The sequence below is a fragment of the Ranitomeya variabilis genome, chromosome 4, assembly GCF_051348905.1.
Source record: "Ranitomeya variabilis isolate aRanVar5 chromosome 4, aRanVar5.hap1, whole genome shotgun sequence".
In the NCBI taxonomy this organism is placed as follows: Eukaryota; Metazoa; Chordata; class Amphibia; order Anura; family Dendrobatidae; genus Ranitomeya; species Ranitomeya variabilis.
The window spans coordinates 479,110,775-479,127,914 of NC_135235.1; the positions used below are offsets into that span (position 1 = coordinate 479,110,775).

The 17,140-nt window shown below is 40.4% G+C and overlaps 1 protein-coding gene across 3 annotated transcripts in view; it reads right to left on the reverse strand.

The window, feature by feature from the left end:
* TNRC6C (trinucleotide repeat containing adaptor 6C) overlaps nt 1-17,140 on the reverse strand; it is a 131,231-nt gene that overhangs the window by 14,634 nt on the left and 99,457 nt on the right. For 2 of the 3 annotated variants that reach the window (XM_077251853.1, XM_077251854.1), the window contains exons 6-12: nt 8,877-9,083; nt 8,211-8,371; nt 8,029-8,109; nt 6,919-6,976; nt 6,583-6,728; nt 4,264-4,437; nt 3,814-3,960 (exon numbers count right to left, since the gene is read on the reverse strand). In XM_077251853.1, the coding sequence (XP_077107968.1) occupies nt 3,814-3,960; nt 4,264-4,437; nt 6,583-6,728; nt 6,919-6,976; nt 8,029-8,109; nt 8,211-8,371; nt 8,877-9,083 (974 nt within the window). The remainder of the gene's footprint in view (nt 1-3,813; nt 3,961-4,263; nt 4,438-6,582; nt 6,729-6,918; nt 6,977-8,028; nt 8,110-8,210; nt 8,372-8,876; nt 9,084-17,140) is intronic. The other variant, XM_077251855.1, reaches the window with a different exon arrangement.

A 17,140-nucleotide genomic window follows, 5' to 3' on the forward strand; every position in this document is an offset into this window, starting at 1 on the left:
ATTAGTAAGTATTAAGTCACTTCCAGTAATTCCCAAAGGTTTCTAGAAGATATTCAATGAACATAAGTACACAGACACTAGAAAACGGTTACATGATTACAAAGGTTGAAAAAAAACATAGGTCCATAAAGTTCAACTTTTCTACATCAATTGTTCATATTACTATTACTGTGCATGTCGTGTCTCCCCCTTTGATGTGGGCTCCGCGGTGAGCCCACATCAAAGTCGCAATATGTCAGCTGTTTTGTACAGCTGACATGCACGCGCAATAGCAGCGGGTGAAATCGCGATTCACCCGCCGCTATTAACCTGGTAAATGCCGCTGTCAAACGCTGACAGCGGCATTTAACTACCGCTTCCGGCAGCGCGGCCGGAAATGAGAGCATCGCCGACCCCGTCACATGATCGTGGGTCGGCGATGCATCAGGATCGTAACCATAGAGGTCCTTGAGACCTTGAGGCGCTCATTGCAAGCCTGCATTTCAGCTACATAGCACCGATCTGATGATCGCTGCTATGTAGCTGAGCCGATCGAGTGGTGCCAGCTTCTAGCCTATCATGGAGGCTATTGAAGCATGGCAAAAGTAAAAAAAAAAAAAAAAAAATGTTTCTAAAAATATGAAAAAATAAAAAAAAAATATAACAGTTTGAATCACCCCCCTTTCACCCCATCCAAAATAAAATAATTAAAAAAATTAAAAAAAATCAAACCTACACATATTTGGTATCGCCGCATTCAGAATCGCCCGATCAATAAAAAAAAGCATTAACCTGATCGCTAAACAGCGTAGCAAGAAAAAAATTTGAACCGCCAGAATTAGGTTTTTGTGGTCGCCGCGACATTGCATTAAAATGCAATAACGGGCGATCAAAAGAATGTATCTGCACAAACGTGGTATCATTAAAAACATCAGCTCGGTACACAAAAAATAAGCCCTCACCCGACCCCAGATCATGAAAAAAGGAGACTCTACGGGTATCGGAAAACGGCGATTTTTTTTTTTTTTTTTTAGCAAAGTTTTGAATTTTTTTTTCACCACTTAGACGCCTAACATGTCTAGGTTATGTTTTATCTATGAACTCGTAATGACCTGGAGAATCATAATATCAGGTCAGTTTTAGCATTTAGTGAAGCTAGAAAAAAACCCAAACAAAAAACAAGTGTGGGATTGCACTTTTTTTTGCAATTTCACCACACTTGGAATTTCTTTCCCGTTTTCTAGTACAAGACATGGTAAAACCAATGATGATGTTCAAAAGTACAACTTGTCCCGCAAAACAATAAGCCCTCACATGACCATATTGACGGAAAAATAAAAAAGTTATGGCTCTGGGAAGGAGGGGAGCGAAAAACGAAAACGCAAAAGGGCCGCGGCGTGAAGGGGTTAAATTAGCTATAACCATCAATGTTATGTGAATCCAGGAAATATTCCAGCCCTTTTCTAAAAGCTGTTATAGTGTCGGCCATTACTACCTCCTGTGGTAGGGAATTCCACATTCTGACTGCTCTAACTGTAAAGAACCCTTTCCTGTTTAGCTGCCAGAATCGCCTTTCTTCTACCCATAATTTCTAGCAATGGAGTATAGACAGGATTATTTGGAGCATCCCATTACATGATCCTGTATGACTCCTCAGACACCTGAAAGGCTCAAAGTAGTCGTCCATTTTTCATGACTGATTTATTTTCCCCCACATTGTTTATGTGAGTGTTAGCATATCTGTGTTTTACTTCAGGCCAAGGGGTCCACACACACACACACACACTCTAGTTTACCTATTCAAGACTCTGGGTCCATGAAAAGCTCAGACAGTAGACCAACCGCATCCTTACTGTGCCCTGGTGCTGTTTGTTTTTCACACATGGGAAACCTCCATGTGGTTTTTTTTTTGCACACAAGAAAAATTGATGAAACATTGACGGTAAAAACAGAGACTGACCAAATTTGACCCAGCACATAAAGTGAAAATAGTGTTTTCATGTATGCAAAATCATTGAGATCTGAATGACTGTAAGGCCAGAACATCATCTAGACTTTCCTGGAACATTTTACTGTTAGATAAGGTTCTTCCTGCATTTACACCCAAAAGAGTGTCCTTTTCGCATATGCCCGGTACCCACCCTTAAGGGGTTGAAGTAACTTATGGCACTCACCTTCTGCTCACACTTAGCACATCCTCCTTCTTTGTCTTCACCAACATGGAGGACTCACAGACAGACAGTGTGGACACGGTCACTGACTAACAACCGACAGTATCATGAGAAGACCCACTAAATGAACTAAGTGTTACACGCATAGATAAACTCCATTCACCAGTTTCATCCTCCTTTCCTATGTGCTACATTTTCTCACACAGAAGAATTACTGCATATAACCATACACGCAACGTGCATACATCGCCATTAATGCGCAATCTTCCCTTGAAGGTATATGTCAGGAAACAGCCCAGACAGACAGAAGAAAAATGATCGGTGTGCAGAGCCTTAAGGTCTCTTTACAGTTGACGATATCTCGGAGTGAAACGACCATTGATGGGTAAATATTCACCGATCAGCGGTCGTTTATGACCCCATTTACATCGGCAGATCGAGCCTCAGATGCGCACTGAACAATCAGTAGAAGATTCAGTGTGCATGAGCTGCCAATGTTCTCCGCAGCACAAGTCCTGTATACACAGGGCAAAGTGCTGCCGAGAAAGGGGATCTTTTGTTTGGTGGGTGATCTGCAGCCTGTTTACAGTGCACGATTATTGTGAAATGGATGCTCCTAGAAACTTCTGGACTCTCTCTAGAAACCTCTGCCTCTAACTATATACACAGGTTATACCATATCAGGAACACAAATAAATACTACTGTGATCCAAGAAGTGCCAAAGAGATCAATTAAAACTAATTACTTTTTATTTATAAATAATTTAAAATACAAACATACATATACAAACACAAAAATGCCTCAAAAAACAACCTATTGCGGTCAGCTTGAGCAGGACACTATTTTAAATCCAGCAACAAGAAGCACCCTGGGAGTATGGAAAATTCCACAAATATCAAGTCAAGTACATGATATCTTGAATGTTACAACTGCATAATATTACATAAATTCCCACTTGAATTACACCAATGTGGGGTTTTTTGACCGGTCAGTAGTCATGGTACACTGCTTCAAGTGTTGTTGAGGGTAAGGCTGCAATCACCACTGCATCTTAAATGCCTACCGTCCGCATCACATACCTTGACAATATAAGCGGTGCGCCCCGTCCCCCACACATATTACCTGCTCGGTGCCTCCTGTTACACGTGCTCAGCCAAATGGCGTGCTGTGTCCGCGAACAACACTTGAAGCAGTGTACCATGACTACTGACAGGTCAAAAAAAACCACATTGGTGTAATTCAAGTGGGAATTTATGTAATATTATGCAGTTGTAACATTCAAGATATCATGTACTTGACTTGATATTTGTGGAATTTTCCATACTCCCAGGGTGCTTCTTGTTGCTGGATTTAAAATAGTGTCCTGCTCAAGCTGACCACAATAGGTTGTTTTTTGAGGCATTTTTGTGTTTGTATATGTATGTTTGTATTTTAAATTATTTATAAATAAAAAGTAATTAGTTTTAATTGATCTCTTTGGCACTTCTTGGATCACAGTAGTATTTATTTGTGTTCCTGATATGGTATAACAGTTATATGGAGTGTTGCCCACTCCCCTCTTGGGGTTATGGGTTTGGGCGTTGTGCTTACACACTATATACACAGGATGACTGCTACAGATGAACAGATGCCAATAAATATGAAAAATCAAGATAAACAAACCTGAGGGGATAAAAACTGAGGCACTTGAGCACGAAGACTAGGCTGGGATGAGTTGAGAGGTTGCACTGGTGGCTGCTGTGGCTGTTGCATGGACCTGGCTTGTGCTGCTCCACTATTGCCAAACATGCCCAGATTGCCACTCTGTATCTATATGAAGTTAAAAGGGTCGTTAGAAATCAACATTGCATCAATCTAAATCATTGCATTAATCTAAATATACACAACTATTCATTTAAATGGTAAAAGGTTGCGGTGGCCTACTTATCAGGAGACAAACCGGGGATGTCACAGGTAATAGGATGTTGGCAGGGCTCTGGTCTGTTGGCCACAGATTACCAACGTGGCTGCTGTTCCGTGGTTTTACAAATATTTTTGCTGAAATCTACTTGCAATGGGCACAGCGATAAAACAAAGTAATTCAATACAGAAAGGCCCACAGATCCATGTTACCTGTCTAGAGGAATTCAAGTTCTGCATGTTTAGACCTGGTGTCATGCCACCAATGGCCTGGTTAGGGAGTGCACTATTTGGATGGGGGAGCTTCAGGCTTGGTGAAGGCAAAAATGGTGAAGTAGTGGGCTCTTCCATTAGGCCGCCATCCTGATTGGAAAGAGAGATGGTGAGCTGGAGGTGGTCCATCAGCACCAGAGAAAGGAGGCACAATTAAATGAGTTGAATAAGCAACAAGACAGTCAATGACAAAGGAAGGAAAGCAATGTTATCAGACTAAGATTTACAATATTTACTACTAGTCATCAAAGAGATCATCCAGAATAAAAAAGCCAATGTAGCTTTTACAGAGCTATAGTGGCCGAGAGGCCGGCATAGAAAAGTTCAGTCCAAGACTGCTGGAGCCCTAAATTCTCTTCTCAAGTGGCTGAACGTTACACCAGCTCTATGCTGGGTGCATGGGGGTCTGCGCACTAGGAGATTTATCAAGACGCGAAAAACAAAATGTGAATGTAAAAGTTCAGAGAGGACATAAAACGTTATATGCATCTCCCTCCTCCTTGTCTAGATGCACTTGGTTGGGACTGAGAAAGTTCCAGGTCACAGTGAGAATCACAGGCCCTCACAACGCTCCATTAATGGGAGAAATACAAAAGCTCTGGGTCTCAGAAAACGGCAACACAAACAGTATTATTAAATAAAAAAAAAAATTATATATATATATATATATATATATATATATATATATATATATATATATATATATATATTTTTTTTTTTTTATTTAATTTTATTTTTAATTGCATTTGGTTTTTCACTATTTCACCGCACTTGGAATTTTGTTTTGCCATTTTCTCTTGTTCTATGTGGTAAAAATAAATAGTGTCAGAATTCATCAGACAAAAACAAGCCCTCATATATCAAAGTTATGGTTATTCAAACAACGGGAGGAAAAATGAAAAAACAAAAATGAGGATTGGCTGTGTCCTTAGGGGGTTAAATAACAAAAATGGCAGCCTATTCTGCATATCTTTCATTTAAGTTTAGAACATGGTAATGTGGATTGTTCCTTTTAAGACTACGCATGATTGATGATTGACAACAGCTGTAATATTTCACTGCAGTCTTCTAATTTGTCCATGCTTTCTGAACCTAGGACGGGAGCCGGTAACGCAGCTTGGGAAGGCGAAGCTCTGTCACCAGGGATTTCTCATGACCTCATGGCTTTGCTGACATTTAGAAGGCGAGCACATGGCCAGATGTCTGTTTTTCTTCAGCTCAGCTGTTCACTGGGCTTCACCCCCACAACCTAGATTCTGCAGGACAGCAGACATCAAGTCTTCTCAGAATGTGACGCCAACTTGTATCTGTGACACAGCCGACCACACAAACGGCACCAGGCAATGCTATCCCTAGCAGCCATTACTAAAAAAAACACAGCAACCCGCACCACGGAGCAGAGAAGGTTATGTAGTGCAGCACTTACAGCAGACAAACTTTAGAAACATTCTCATAATTAACACTACATATTTTGGCACATTAAAGAACCACCTTTTCCCATAAATAACACTTGTAGAACAGACTGCTAAACAGCTACAATTGTGACATTGGATAATTTGGTTTCTGCGGGGTTCTAGTTACAAGCTGGCATGGAATGAGATGTATGTGCTGCAGAAGCAGTGCCACTCGTTACCTGATACTTCATGTCTCAGGTTAAGGAGAAGAAGAAGAGAGACAATGTGGAGCCAGGACACAAATAAAATGACTATATACAACTGGATTTTCTATTTGCAAAACTACAACTAAATTAAACAATAAGAAACCAAATTGTTATTACAACAGGTTAGAAAATAAAAGATCTGATTAGCCAACATGACTGTAGGTTTGTTATACAGGTTGGCCCACCATGACTTACCTCCTATACGTTGTCTAAGCAATAAACTGCTTGCTGCTGGAAGTCCAACCTCTGGGCAACCCCACAATCTCGGGCACAGAGTACCCGTGTCAAAATGGAGAGCTACTTGAGCTGCACTATGTCACTCTATCAGCCCCTTAGACCTTGACTAGAACACTTGTGAACATGTGGGACCATCACATCATCCAAATTGGGGACCCCAATGATTAGTAATTTATTACCCATCCTGTGCATAGGTGTTAAGTTCTTATGGTGGGCCAACCCATTCTACAGCATAAGAACGGCATGGTTTTGTGGAAACCTGGACAAAGTCACTTCTTGGAACCTTCCTATAACTTGACAAAGGAAATAAAAACTTAGGTTTGGATTCCATTACAGAAAAAAAATCTCCATTCTTCAACTACCTTGTCTAGGAAAGTGGGGCGGTCCATGGAAGACTCTTTGGAGATCGGTGGTGGGCGGCAGCTCAGGGGCTTGGCGACCATAGCATTATAGTCAGCCATTCCCAATCCACGTTTGTCCATTTCCACCTTCTTTTCCAGGAGAGCACCTGCAAAGTAAGGGATACAAAGTGTAACAGTCACAACGCAATGAAGACCCCTCAAATGTTTACTGCCACCAGTGTAAATTATACATGGGGACTAATGCCAATTCTCTTTGCATTACACCACATTCCTAGTCAAAGTGATCATACTTGTCAGTGAATCAAGCTTCTTGGCTGTCCATTCATGAATACTCACTCATGGCCTGGTCCAGGTTCATGTTGTTACTCTTCAAGGCCTCTTCCGCAGGCTCTTTCTGTGGAGGAGAAACTAAACTTCAGCAGCCAATAAACAGCAAAGTGTTCAACAATTTTCAATTTTACTGATTAATTCAATTGTCTCTGGCAATGACTATGTTCTTTAAAGGGTAACTGTACTTTGAAGTAACTTCACAAGAAGCTAACCTGTTTATGCATGATAGCACGACCTCTAGCTATTCTATGACTTTCTCTCATTTGTAATCCATTCTGAGCTGGTGGGAAGAGACTAGCAACTGTACCTCTTTCAGAATACAGAAATGTATTTCTGCTCTTCATTCCATAGTTAAAACACAGAGGGAAGCTACAGCATAGAATGTTTTATACAGCAGTACTGAGCTGTGTAAATGTGAATCCAGCTCGAGTGGGGTAAATGACTTGTATGAAAGCTCAGCAAAATCTTTCTGTGTAAATGTTTGTATTCTCACTCCTTCCTGCACCCCTCTCAATAGAGTATGGTAAGGTGAGGTAACCTAACACCTTACTGTGCTCGGTGAGAGTCTTGCCTTGAGCAAGATTGAATGGAACTTTTTTCCAGAGTAGATGATGAGTTCAAGAGGCAAGGAAGGGGAAGACATGGCTCATAAGTGAAGGTAAAAGCCGATTTCTCTGACAAGATGTATTAAAAGTTTCTTATATTCGTCTATTGATTTATGTAAAGTTTAATTAAATGAAAGTTCATTTCCCATTTTAACTTAACAGTAGAGAACCACCCTGATAAAAGAAAAAACTAAGGCATACTCATCTCCAGAATCCACATCAAGTGATACCACTTTGACCGTCTCTTCAAGACCAGAAACAACATCTTGACCACCAACCAATGATATTACTGCTGAATCCACCGTCAGGCTGCAGGGCCAGGTGACTGGTGGTCAGAATATCATAGTTTCTGCTCTGGCAGAGACTGTTGCTAGAGCGAGAGGGGTGCAATCTGGTGTCGTCTTTTTTTTTTGCCCCTCAGGTTGCTCCCCATTGTTAAATGTAAGAATGAAGTGGAAACGCTCTTTAAGCATCCAATACCTTTAAATATCCCATTTCAAATATAACTTACAGGAAAGCCCATGTCAGTGAGTTGTTTAGTCAATCGGGTCATAATCCAGGCCTCATCAGATTTATTTGGGGTCTTCATGCCCTGTTTTAATAAAAGTGGGAAAAAAATGCATTAAGAATTAAAAAAAAATTATTCAACAAAAGAGGATCTGTCTACTAAAATATATTCCTACTTGTACACACCTTGGAAAGTCCTTTCTTGAGGCCATTGCCCCAAGAATTGCAGGAGGAGTTACTGTCTTGAGAAGCAGCATTATTCCACATATCGTTTTCGTCATCCTCCCACTGATTGAGGCCAACTTCCTCTCCTCCACTTCCCCAGCTTTCTTGCATAGATTTTGGAGCTAGAATTGGGAAAACAATCAAACACTAAGAATGTTATGTTCCGATGTCTCATCAATATCTTCCGACTTTCACAGCATATATTGAGAATATTGTTAAAAAATGCATAACTGGATGTATCTAGTGAATGCATTCCAAAAATCCTATGCGAGTCCTGAGCTCACTTTACTTACTAGTACTGGGCTATACTACACCTAGATCACATTGGCTTATAAATGAGGAAAAAAAATAACCAAAAATTTGTCTTAAAAGAACTCCGCTCTCCTGATATGTAATTTTTACTAAATATTTAAATTCTTCATGAAATTCTGAAACATATTTCCTTAGATCTCTGTATTGTAACAGTCCTTTATTATTGACAAATTGGAGGTGGTCAGTTGGGGTGTGTCTCGGACCTTAACTGATATGATACTGGTAGAATATCTATCCAATGGATAAATTATAGGAAAAGTAAAAAAAATACATAGAATAAAAACTAAAAAAAAAAAAAAAAAACTGACTGCGCACCTGGTTTGCACAGCACAGGGGCAGCAGTTTGAGCACTTGTCCTTCCGTAAGATCCAGGAGACTCTGAAGAGCCATCGGCCCAACCTGAACCACTATTAGAAGGCTTGCCCCACGCTGAAGTCCCATTGTCAACTGCAGCAGACGGAGACGGAGGTTCCCTCCAAGAGGCTTCAGTCTTTGAATGGACAGGGGGAATATCTCCCCAGCCTGCAAATTAAACAACATTATCAATTCTAGAGTAGAGCCTTGTCTTTCATTAATATTATATTGGACTCGACAATGTCCTTTAATATGAATAGAACTGAGCTGCAATAACATACACAACCATTGAACAGGAACAGCACTGCTTTGGGGGTAAAAAAAAAAAAGTAGACTTAAAATTCTGGACAATCCCATTAAGAAAGAATGCCTAGATGCAAATATTTCTGAAAACGTGGATGTGAATCTGCATTACGTATGATGGAACCATTATTACATAAGCCTATTATATACTATCGTGAATCCGTTCTCTGCATAATACATAATAAAAGTACTTATCAACGAGAAAGGGTCATTTTGATTTTTAGGAATTTCATTGTTTACTTCTATATTCAGAACCACGGGCGCAATTTTTGCCACTTTAGTGCCTAGAACATAATTGTTACAGCTCCTTGTCACATTAGTTGTGCCAAGTGACTCTGACGGCCTGCTGCTGGCCATGGCAGTGTGCCATTATGTGCAATCTATCGCCCAACTCAGGGCCTGCAGAAGAGGACTTTTACCAGCCAGGCAGGAACATCAATGAAACAGCAGAGTCTAGGAAAAGAGAATTGTATTGTGACATTTCCAAACCCTGCCATAATCCACCCCTTCACCATAATGGCTCAAAATAAAAAATAGCAATTTAGGATAGATTTTCACAAACAATTCCCAAATATAAATATATTTTTGTTTCAACTTGGAAACGATTGCAAGATAAATCTACAGTCATTGGAAAAAGAGACCACAAAAAATACTGTTGGCCCATGCATTATGGATGTACCTACACACCCCATTCCCTTTGTCCTTTCCCTTCCTCGGTTGAACTAGATGAACATGTGTATTTTTTTAAACCATACTATTCCACTATTTTATTTATTTATTTAATTTTTTTTTTTACATCCGCCATAGAGAAATGGGCCTTTTTTGTGCAATGCATCCAATATACTAACTTTAGGGTCTTTACCAATGGGTCGTCGCCCACAGAAAAATTAAAACACTGCCATGATTGGATGCACATAACAGAAAAAAATACACATAAATGTGCATATACACACAAATATCAGGGGCTACTGAAATATAGCTGTCCTAGCCTAGAAAATAAAACCCCTACGTTTTGGAAGTGATACTATTTTATTCAACATAATCGCCTTTCCACTCTTTACATTTAATGCATCAATCAAAAAGTAATTTTAATAGATTGGAAAAAAAAAATGTTATCCTGTTCTGCAAACTACGACTCCAATTGATTACCATCTTGTTTGTTGTATATTTTCATGCTTTCAATAATTTTTTGAGTTTCAGAAAAAGAATCACCACATGGGGCCAAATCAGGAGGATACAGCAGATGATTAAGGCGCCTCTGGAAAGTTTTTTACTTAAGCTTCAATCTTTAACGGACGTTGATAACTTCTCAATCACAATTTCAAATATATTATATATTTATATTACATACATACACACGCACACACACGCGCACAAACCGCGCGTGTGTGTGCGTGCGTGTGTGCACGCGTACACACGCGCACACCGCGCGCGCACACACACACACGCGCGCACACACACACACGCGCGCGCACACACACACACACACACACACATGCGCACACACATGCGCACACACACACACACGCGCGCACACACACACACACACACACACACACAGATTATCAAAACTGCAGTACTTAGGACTGCCCCGATTAGGGTCACCGTGAAGTGGTGGGATTTAGTGATGAGCGAGTATACTCGTTACTAGAGTTTCTCCAAGCATGCTCAGGTGATCTCCGAGTATTTGTTAGTGCTCGGAGATTTAGTTTGTGTCCCCATAGCTGCTAGACAGCTTGAATACATGTGGTGATTCCCTAACAAACAGGCAACTCCCACATGTATTCAAGCTGTCTAGCAGCCGTAAATCATGCAGCTACGGGGACACAAACTAAATCTCCGAGCACTAACAAATACTCGGAGATCACCTGAGCATGCTCGGAGAAGAAACTCGTGTAACGAGCATACTCGCTCATCACTAGTGGGATGGCTTTTGCATTTTTTTGATCAAAAACATGTTACCTAAGTACCCTATATTATTTTCATGCACTATGCTGTTTATTTATTTACTGCAGGGTATTTAATCATTATGTTTCGGTCTTCGTGTTTTTCTGTTCAGTGGCCAGTGTGAACGTGCGCTAACATGCTACATGCACACCAGTTTATATCACAGTTCATACCTTTGGGTCTTTTCAGTCTGTTTGCATCATGTACATATAAAGGTGTGGCCTGCCTTTTAGAGATAGGACTGTCCCAACTATGGTCACCGTGATGAGGCGGGATGGCTTTTGCATTTTTTTCTTAATCAAAAAACATGTTACCTAAGTACCGTATATTATTTTCATGCACTATGCTGTTTATTTATGTTATTATGTTATTTATGCTGTTTAGGGTATTCAATCATTATGTTTCTGTCTTTGTTTTTTTTCAGTTTCATAAATCTGCTTCTTAATTTCTGCTTGATAGTAAGTGAAATGTTACATTGGCTGCCAGTGTATATCTACAGGTCCTGCAGACTTTGCAGTGTAGTCTATGAGATGCAATTTCACACTGCTAAGAGCTGACAGTGATAAACTGATCACCAGCAGGAGGCAGGGGAGACAAGCTGAAGAAACACATAAGATACAATGAGTCTCCACTCTGTAGATGAGGACAGCATGTCTATGTCAATGATTTTTCTCTGCCTGTTATTAGATGCAAGTACTTTTTTTTTTTGTTTACTTACATAATGCCATCATATTTCACAGCATTTTACAGACATTACCATCACTGCATCACTGTTCCCAAGGGGGCTCACAATCTAAATACCCCATCAGTAAGTCTTTGGAGTGTAGGAGGAAACCCATGTAAACACAAAGTGAAAAGGTATTGACGAGGCAGAGGCATTATATGAAATACAGTCTGCATGAGGGATAACAGAGGAAAGCAAGAATAAATATCGTAAACCACACAAAAATAGTACATCAACTAAAACAGGCAGGCCAAAACAAGAATCTCCATCGTATTTTCTAGTAGCCTCTCCTACATTATAGAAGCACTAAATAGCTTAAAAAGTCCTAAAAAGCACTAATACCATTCATTCCTGTGGTCATCTATTATTATTTTTAATTTAAAGGAGAGATTACATCTATTCTAATTTATAAAGGGGTTGTCCGGTCTAGTCTGCAGTCACCTCATGTGACAGCATACTGATGAATCGTGAAGGTATGCAATGCGCATACAGTCATGATTCCCCTGTCTTCCCAGTGCTGGTGGGCAGCCTCCTGAATGCATGAAAGCGATTAACATACTTGAAGTCACATGCTGACTTTTCTCAGGTGACTTCATTCAATAGAAGTGAACTTAGAAAAGCGCAGGCGTGCAGTCAAAACGTGACCACAAGTGTGTAGATTGCATACATACGGCCACGTTACTGCCTACTCGCACGTGGCATACAGAGAAATCGAGGCAGTATGCATATTGCACACTATCACAATTTGGCAGTCCGCAGTCACACAAAGCGAGTATAAAACAAAAAGAAAAAATACAGATGTGTTGTTTCAACCAAGGAAGCTTATGGGCAACATTTGCCAGTCTATGTCCATACAGTGACAAAAGGCAGGAGCCTTCCATAAAATGTAAGCATTGGGAAATATTCACAACATATAAATCCAACTGAAGGTTCAAACATGGTGTGAACAAAGCCTTACAAAGATTATTGGTGGGAAAGACTGGTAAGCATCAGCCTTAAAGGGGTTTTCCCACGTACAAAATAAAATTGTATTCACTAGATCTTGGAATAATTATATCTTCCACAATACGAAGTGATTTAAAAAAAAAATGTTCCTGTGCTTATAAATGTGCCCCTGCTGTGTACCGTGTAATGGCCGTGTCTGACCGCACAGGAACATGGTCTGATCACACCACAGCTCCTGGGAAGCAAAAGAGTATACAGACGGACAGCTGGGAATCTTAGCTGATTCTTTCTGTGAGGTTAAATATTTCCTTGCCTGTTTTTAAGCAATGTTTTACCTCCCAAAAAGAATCAGCTGCGATCCCCTGCTGTAATGCCTGTATACTTTTTTGCTTCCTCCCCTGCCCAGGAGCTGTGGTATGATCCAACCATGTCCCTGTAGGGTCAGACACAGCCATTACACAGTACACAGCAGGGGCACATTTATAAGGTTATCTCATCACAGGAACATTTTTTTGATCACTTCCTATTGTGGACTTTATTTTCATCCCAAGATCTAGTGAATAAAATGAACTTTTGTTCATGGGATAACCCCTTTAGTTTAATATATCCATGCTCTTCCATAGATGTCTAAATGGCAGACATCCCCTTCAGCTCAGTCTATGTAGGGTATTTGTGGCTCAAAATCATATAGTGTAAAAACTAGCTTACACCACTATAGAATTGATATATTTGGCACAGGTGGTTTATCCTAAAATTAATATGTTGTTAAAAGGAAAAAAAATAATAAAACAAATAAATATATATATATATATATATATATATATATATATATATATATATATATATATATATATATATATATATATATATATTTTTTTTTTAAAGAAAAAAATAATAATAATAATAACAGAAGAAAAAGGTAATGTGAACAAAACCATGGTACATCGAGGGAGGAAAGTGATTGCTTATGCTAGACCAGTATGTGGGTAGGTGCCCAGGAGATTCTGTCCCAGGTTTCCAAAACGGCTGCCTATGGTCCCACTGATCGGTGGCAATCATGGGGTCCCCTTCACTACAGTAGGCCAACATACACAGCAATAGGCAAAACACGTGAGCACTGCTACGGTGGTGCACAGGTAGGTTCCCAAACCATATACATGTGATATATAAAGAACCTGGCACTCAACTTGAATTTAAGGAATTTATTCTGTAGTACGATCAAAACGTTTTGGCCTGGTGTGGCCTTCGTCAGTTACGTACAGTAGAATGACTGAGTGTCCACTCAGTAGATCCGATGGTTCTATAATTTATCTGTAGTCTGCTTTTTGTAACGAGCAGAAAGCACTTCTGAGTGCTGATGGTGTGCGGGTCTTGACGCGGTCTCCACCGCTGTCAGAGTGATGCCCGGAGTGTCACTCCGACAGCGGTGGACACCGCGTCAAGACCCGCACACCATCAGCACTCAGACGTGCTTTCTGCTCGTTACAAAAAGCAGACTACAGATAAATTATAGAACCATCGGATCTACTGAGTGGACACTCAGTCATTCTACTGTACGTAACTGACGAAGGCCACACCAGGCCGAAATGTTTTGATCGTACTACAGAATAAATTCCTTAAATTCAAGTTGAGTGCCAGGTTCTTTATATATAACATACACAGCAAGTCACCATTTTATAAGAATTACCCAACAATAAGAAATGTTGGCACTGCCCGTGCAGTTTTATCGCTAAATTTGCAACTGCAAAGATATGGAGCCCTACACTGGTTTCTGTATCTACGGATTACCCCAAGTCCTTGTACAGGTCCAGATAAAGAGGAGAATGATCAATAGTAGGCTTTGGCTCTGGTTGCATACACTGAAAAAAAGAGCAATGCATGGTCCAAGGTTTAGTGCGATTTAGGTTTAGGTTTAGTAAAACTCAGTCTGATCAAACCCCCCTTTATTTCCACCATGACTCGCTCATTACTATGGGAGACACATGGTGCAGAGACAGATACAATACTATTCCCATTATAGACAGCTTGGAAAGGACACTTAAGCCGGCTAAGAACAAAGAGGTAGCATCTTAATAAGCAGATCTACCTTTCTCTAATCCTGCCAGTGCTTTCAGAAGGGAACAAACAGCAGGTGTGTCACTATGGAGGCGACATTGATACGCTGGTCATTCTGCCATTATAGACTTAAGTCTCAGGCGGTTGCAGTAGAAACAGATATGATCCTGTTATAGGCGACATGCTGTTCTTTAGGATGATTGCACCAGTTAGTTGCAGGCTTCCTTAGGCCGGATCCCGATATGGAGAGTGTTGAGAATTATGCACCAAAGCAATGTCATTATAAAGTATACATATGGATGCGAGTTTCAAAACCCATCGGCACATAGTAGAAAAAAAAAAAAAAAATTATATATATGCTTTCATGACTCCTTTGAACACTCTTGGCATTCTCTTGATGAGCTTCAAGAGTCACCGGGAATGGTTTTCACTTCACAGGTGTGCCCTATCAGGTTTAGTAAGTGGGATTTCTTGCCTTATAAATGGGGTTGGGACCATCAGTTGTGTTGAGCAGAAGTCTGGTGGATACACAGCGGATAGTCCTACTGAATAGACTGTTAGAATTTGTATTATGGCAAGAAAAAAGCAGCTAAGTAAAGAAAAACGAGTGGCCATCATTACTTTAAGAAATGAAGGTCAGTCAGTCCAAAAAATTGGGCAAACTTTGAAAGTGTCCCCAAGTGCAGTGGCAAAAACCATCAAGCGCTACAAAAAAAACTGGCTCACATGAGGACCGCCCCAGGAAAGGAAGACCAAGAGTCACCTCTGCTTCTGAGGATAAGTTTATCCGAGTCACCAGCCTCAGAAACCGCAGGTTAACAGCAGCTCAGATTAGAGACCAGGTCAATGCTACACAGAGTTCTATCAGCAGACACATCTCTACAACAACTGTTAGGGCTTGTTTCCATTTGTGAGAAACAAGTCCATGTCTCGCATGTGGAAACCAAGCTCTGGCGCCGGCACTTTGGAGCGGAGCGTGCAGCTCCATGTGTTGCTATGCGGCCGCACTCTCCGCTCCCAAGTGCCGGCGCCAGAGCTTGGTTTTCACATGCAAGACACGGACGTGTTTCTCGCAAATGGAAACAAGCCCTTAAGAGGAGACTTTGTGCAGCAGGCCTTCATGGTAAAATAGCTGCCAGGAAACCACTGCTAAGGACAGGCAACAAGCAGAAGAGACTTGTTTGGGCTAAAGAACACAAGGAATAGACATTAGACCAGTGGAAATCTGTGCTTAGGTCTGATGAGTCCAAATTTGAGATCTTTGGTTCCAACCACCGTGTCTTTGTGCGACGCAGAAAAGGTGAACGGATGGACTCTACATGCCTGGTTCCCACCGTGAAGCATGGAGGAGGAGGAGGTATAATGGTGTAGGGGGGCTTTGCTGGTGATAGTGTTGGGGATTTATTAAAAATTGAAGGCATACTGAACCAACCAGCATGGCTACCACAACATCTTGCAGCGGCATGCTATTCCATCCGGTTTGCATTTAGTTGGACCATCATTTATTTTTCAACAGGACAATGACCCCAAACATACCACCAGGCTGTGTAAGGGCTATTTGACCAAGAGGGAGAGTGATGGGGTGCTACACCAGATGACCTGGCCACCACAGTCACCAGACCTGAACCCAATCGAGATGGTTTGGGGTGAGCTGGACCGCAGAGTGAAGGCAAAAGGGCCAACAAGTGCTAAGCATCTCTGGGAACTCCTTCAAGATTATTGGAAGACCATTCCCGGTGACTACCTCTTGAAGCTCATCAAGAGAATGCCAGGAGTGTGCAAAGCAGTTATCAAAGCAAAAGGTGGCTACTTTGAAGAACCTAGAATATAAGACATAACAACTGAAAATGAAGATAGATATAGATATAGATATAGATATATATATAGATATATATATAGATATATATATAGATATATATATAGATATATAGATAGATATATAGATAGATATAGATATATATATAGATATATAGATAGATATATATATATATATATATATATATATATATATATATATATATATATATATATACACACACACACACACATACATACACACACACACACACACATACATACATACATACACACACAGAAATGCAATCTAGCCACAGAATTTTGAAATTCAATATACATTATGTTGCAGAGAAGTGGAAGATTTTTGCTGCAAATTTTACCCATTGTACAGAAGATTAGCCACAAATTTGCAAATATGATCCTCAAACTATGTGATGCATAGCTTTTTTTTTTT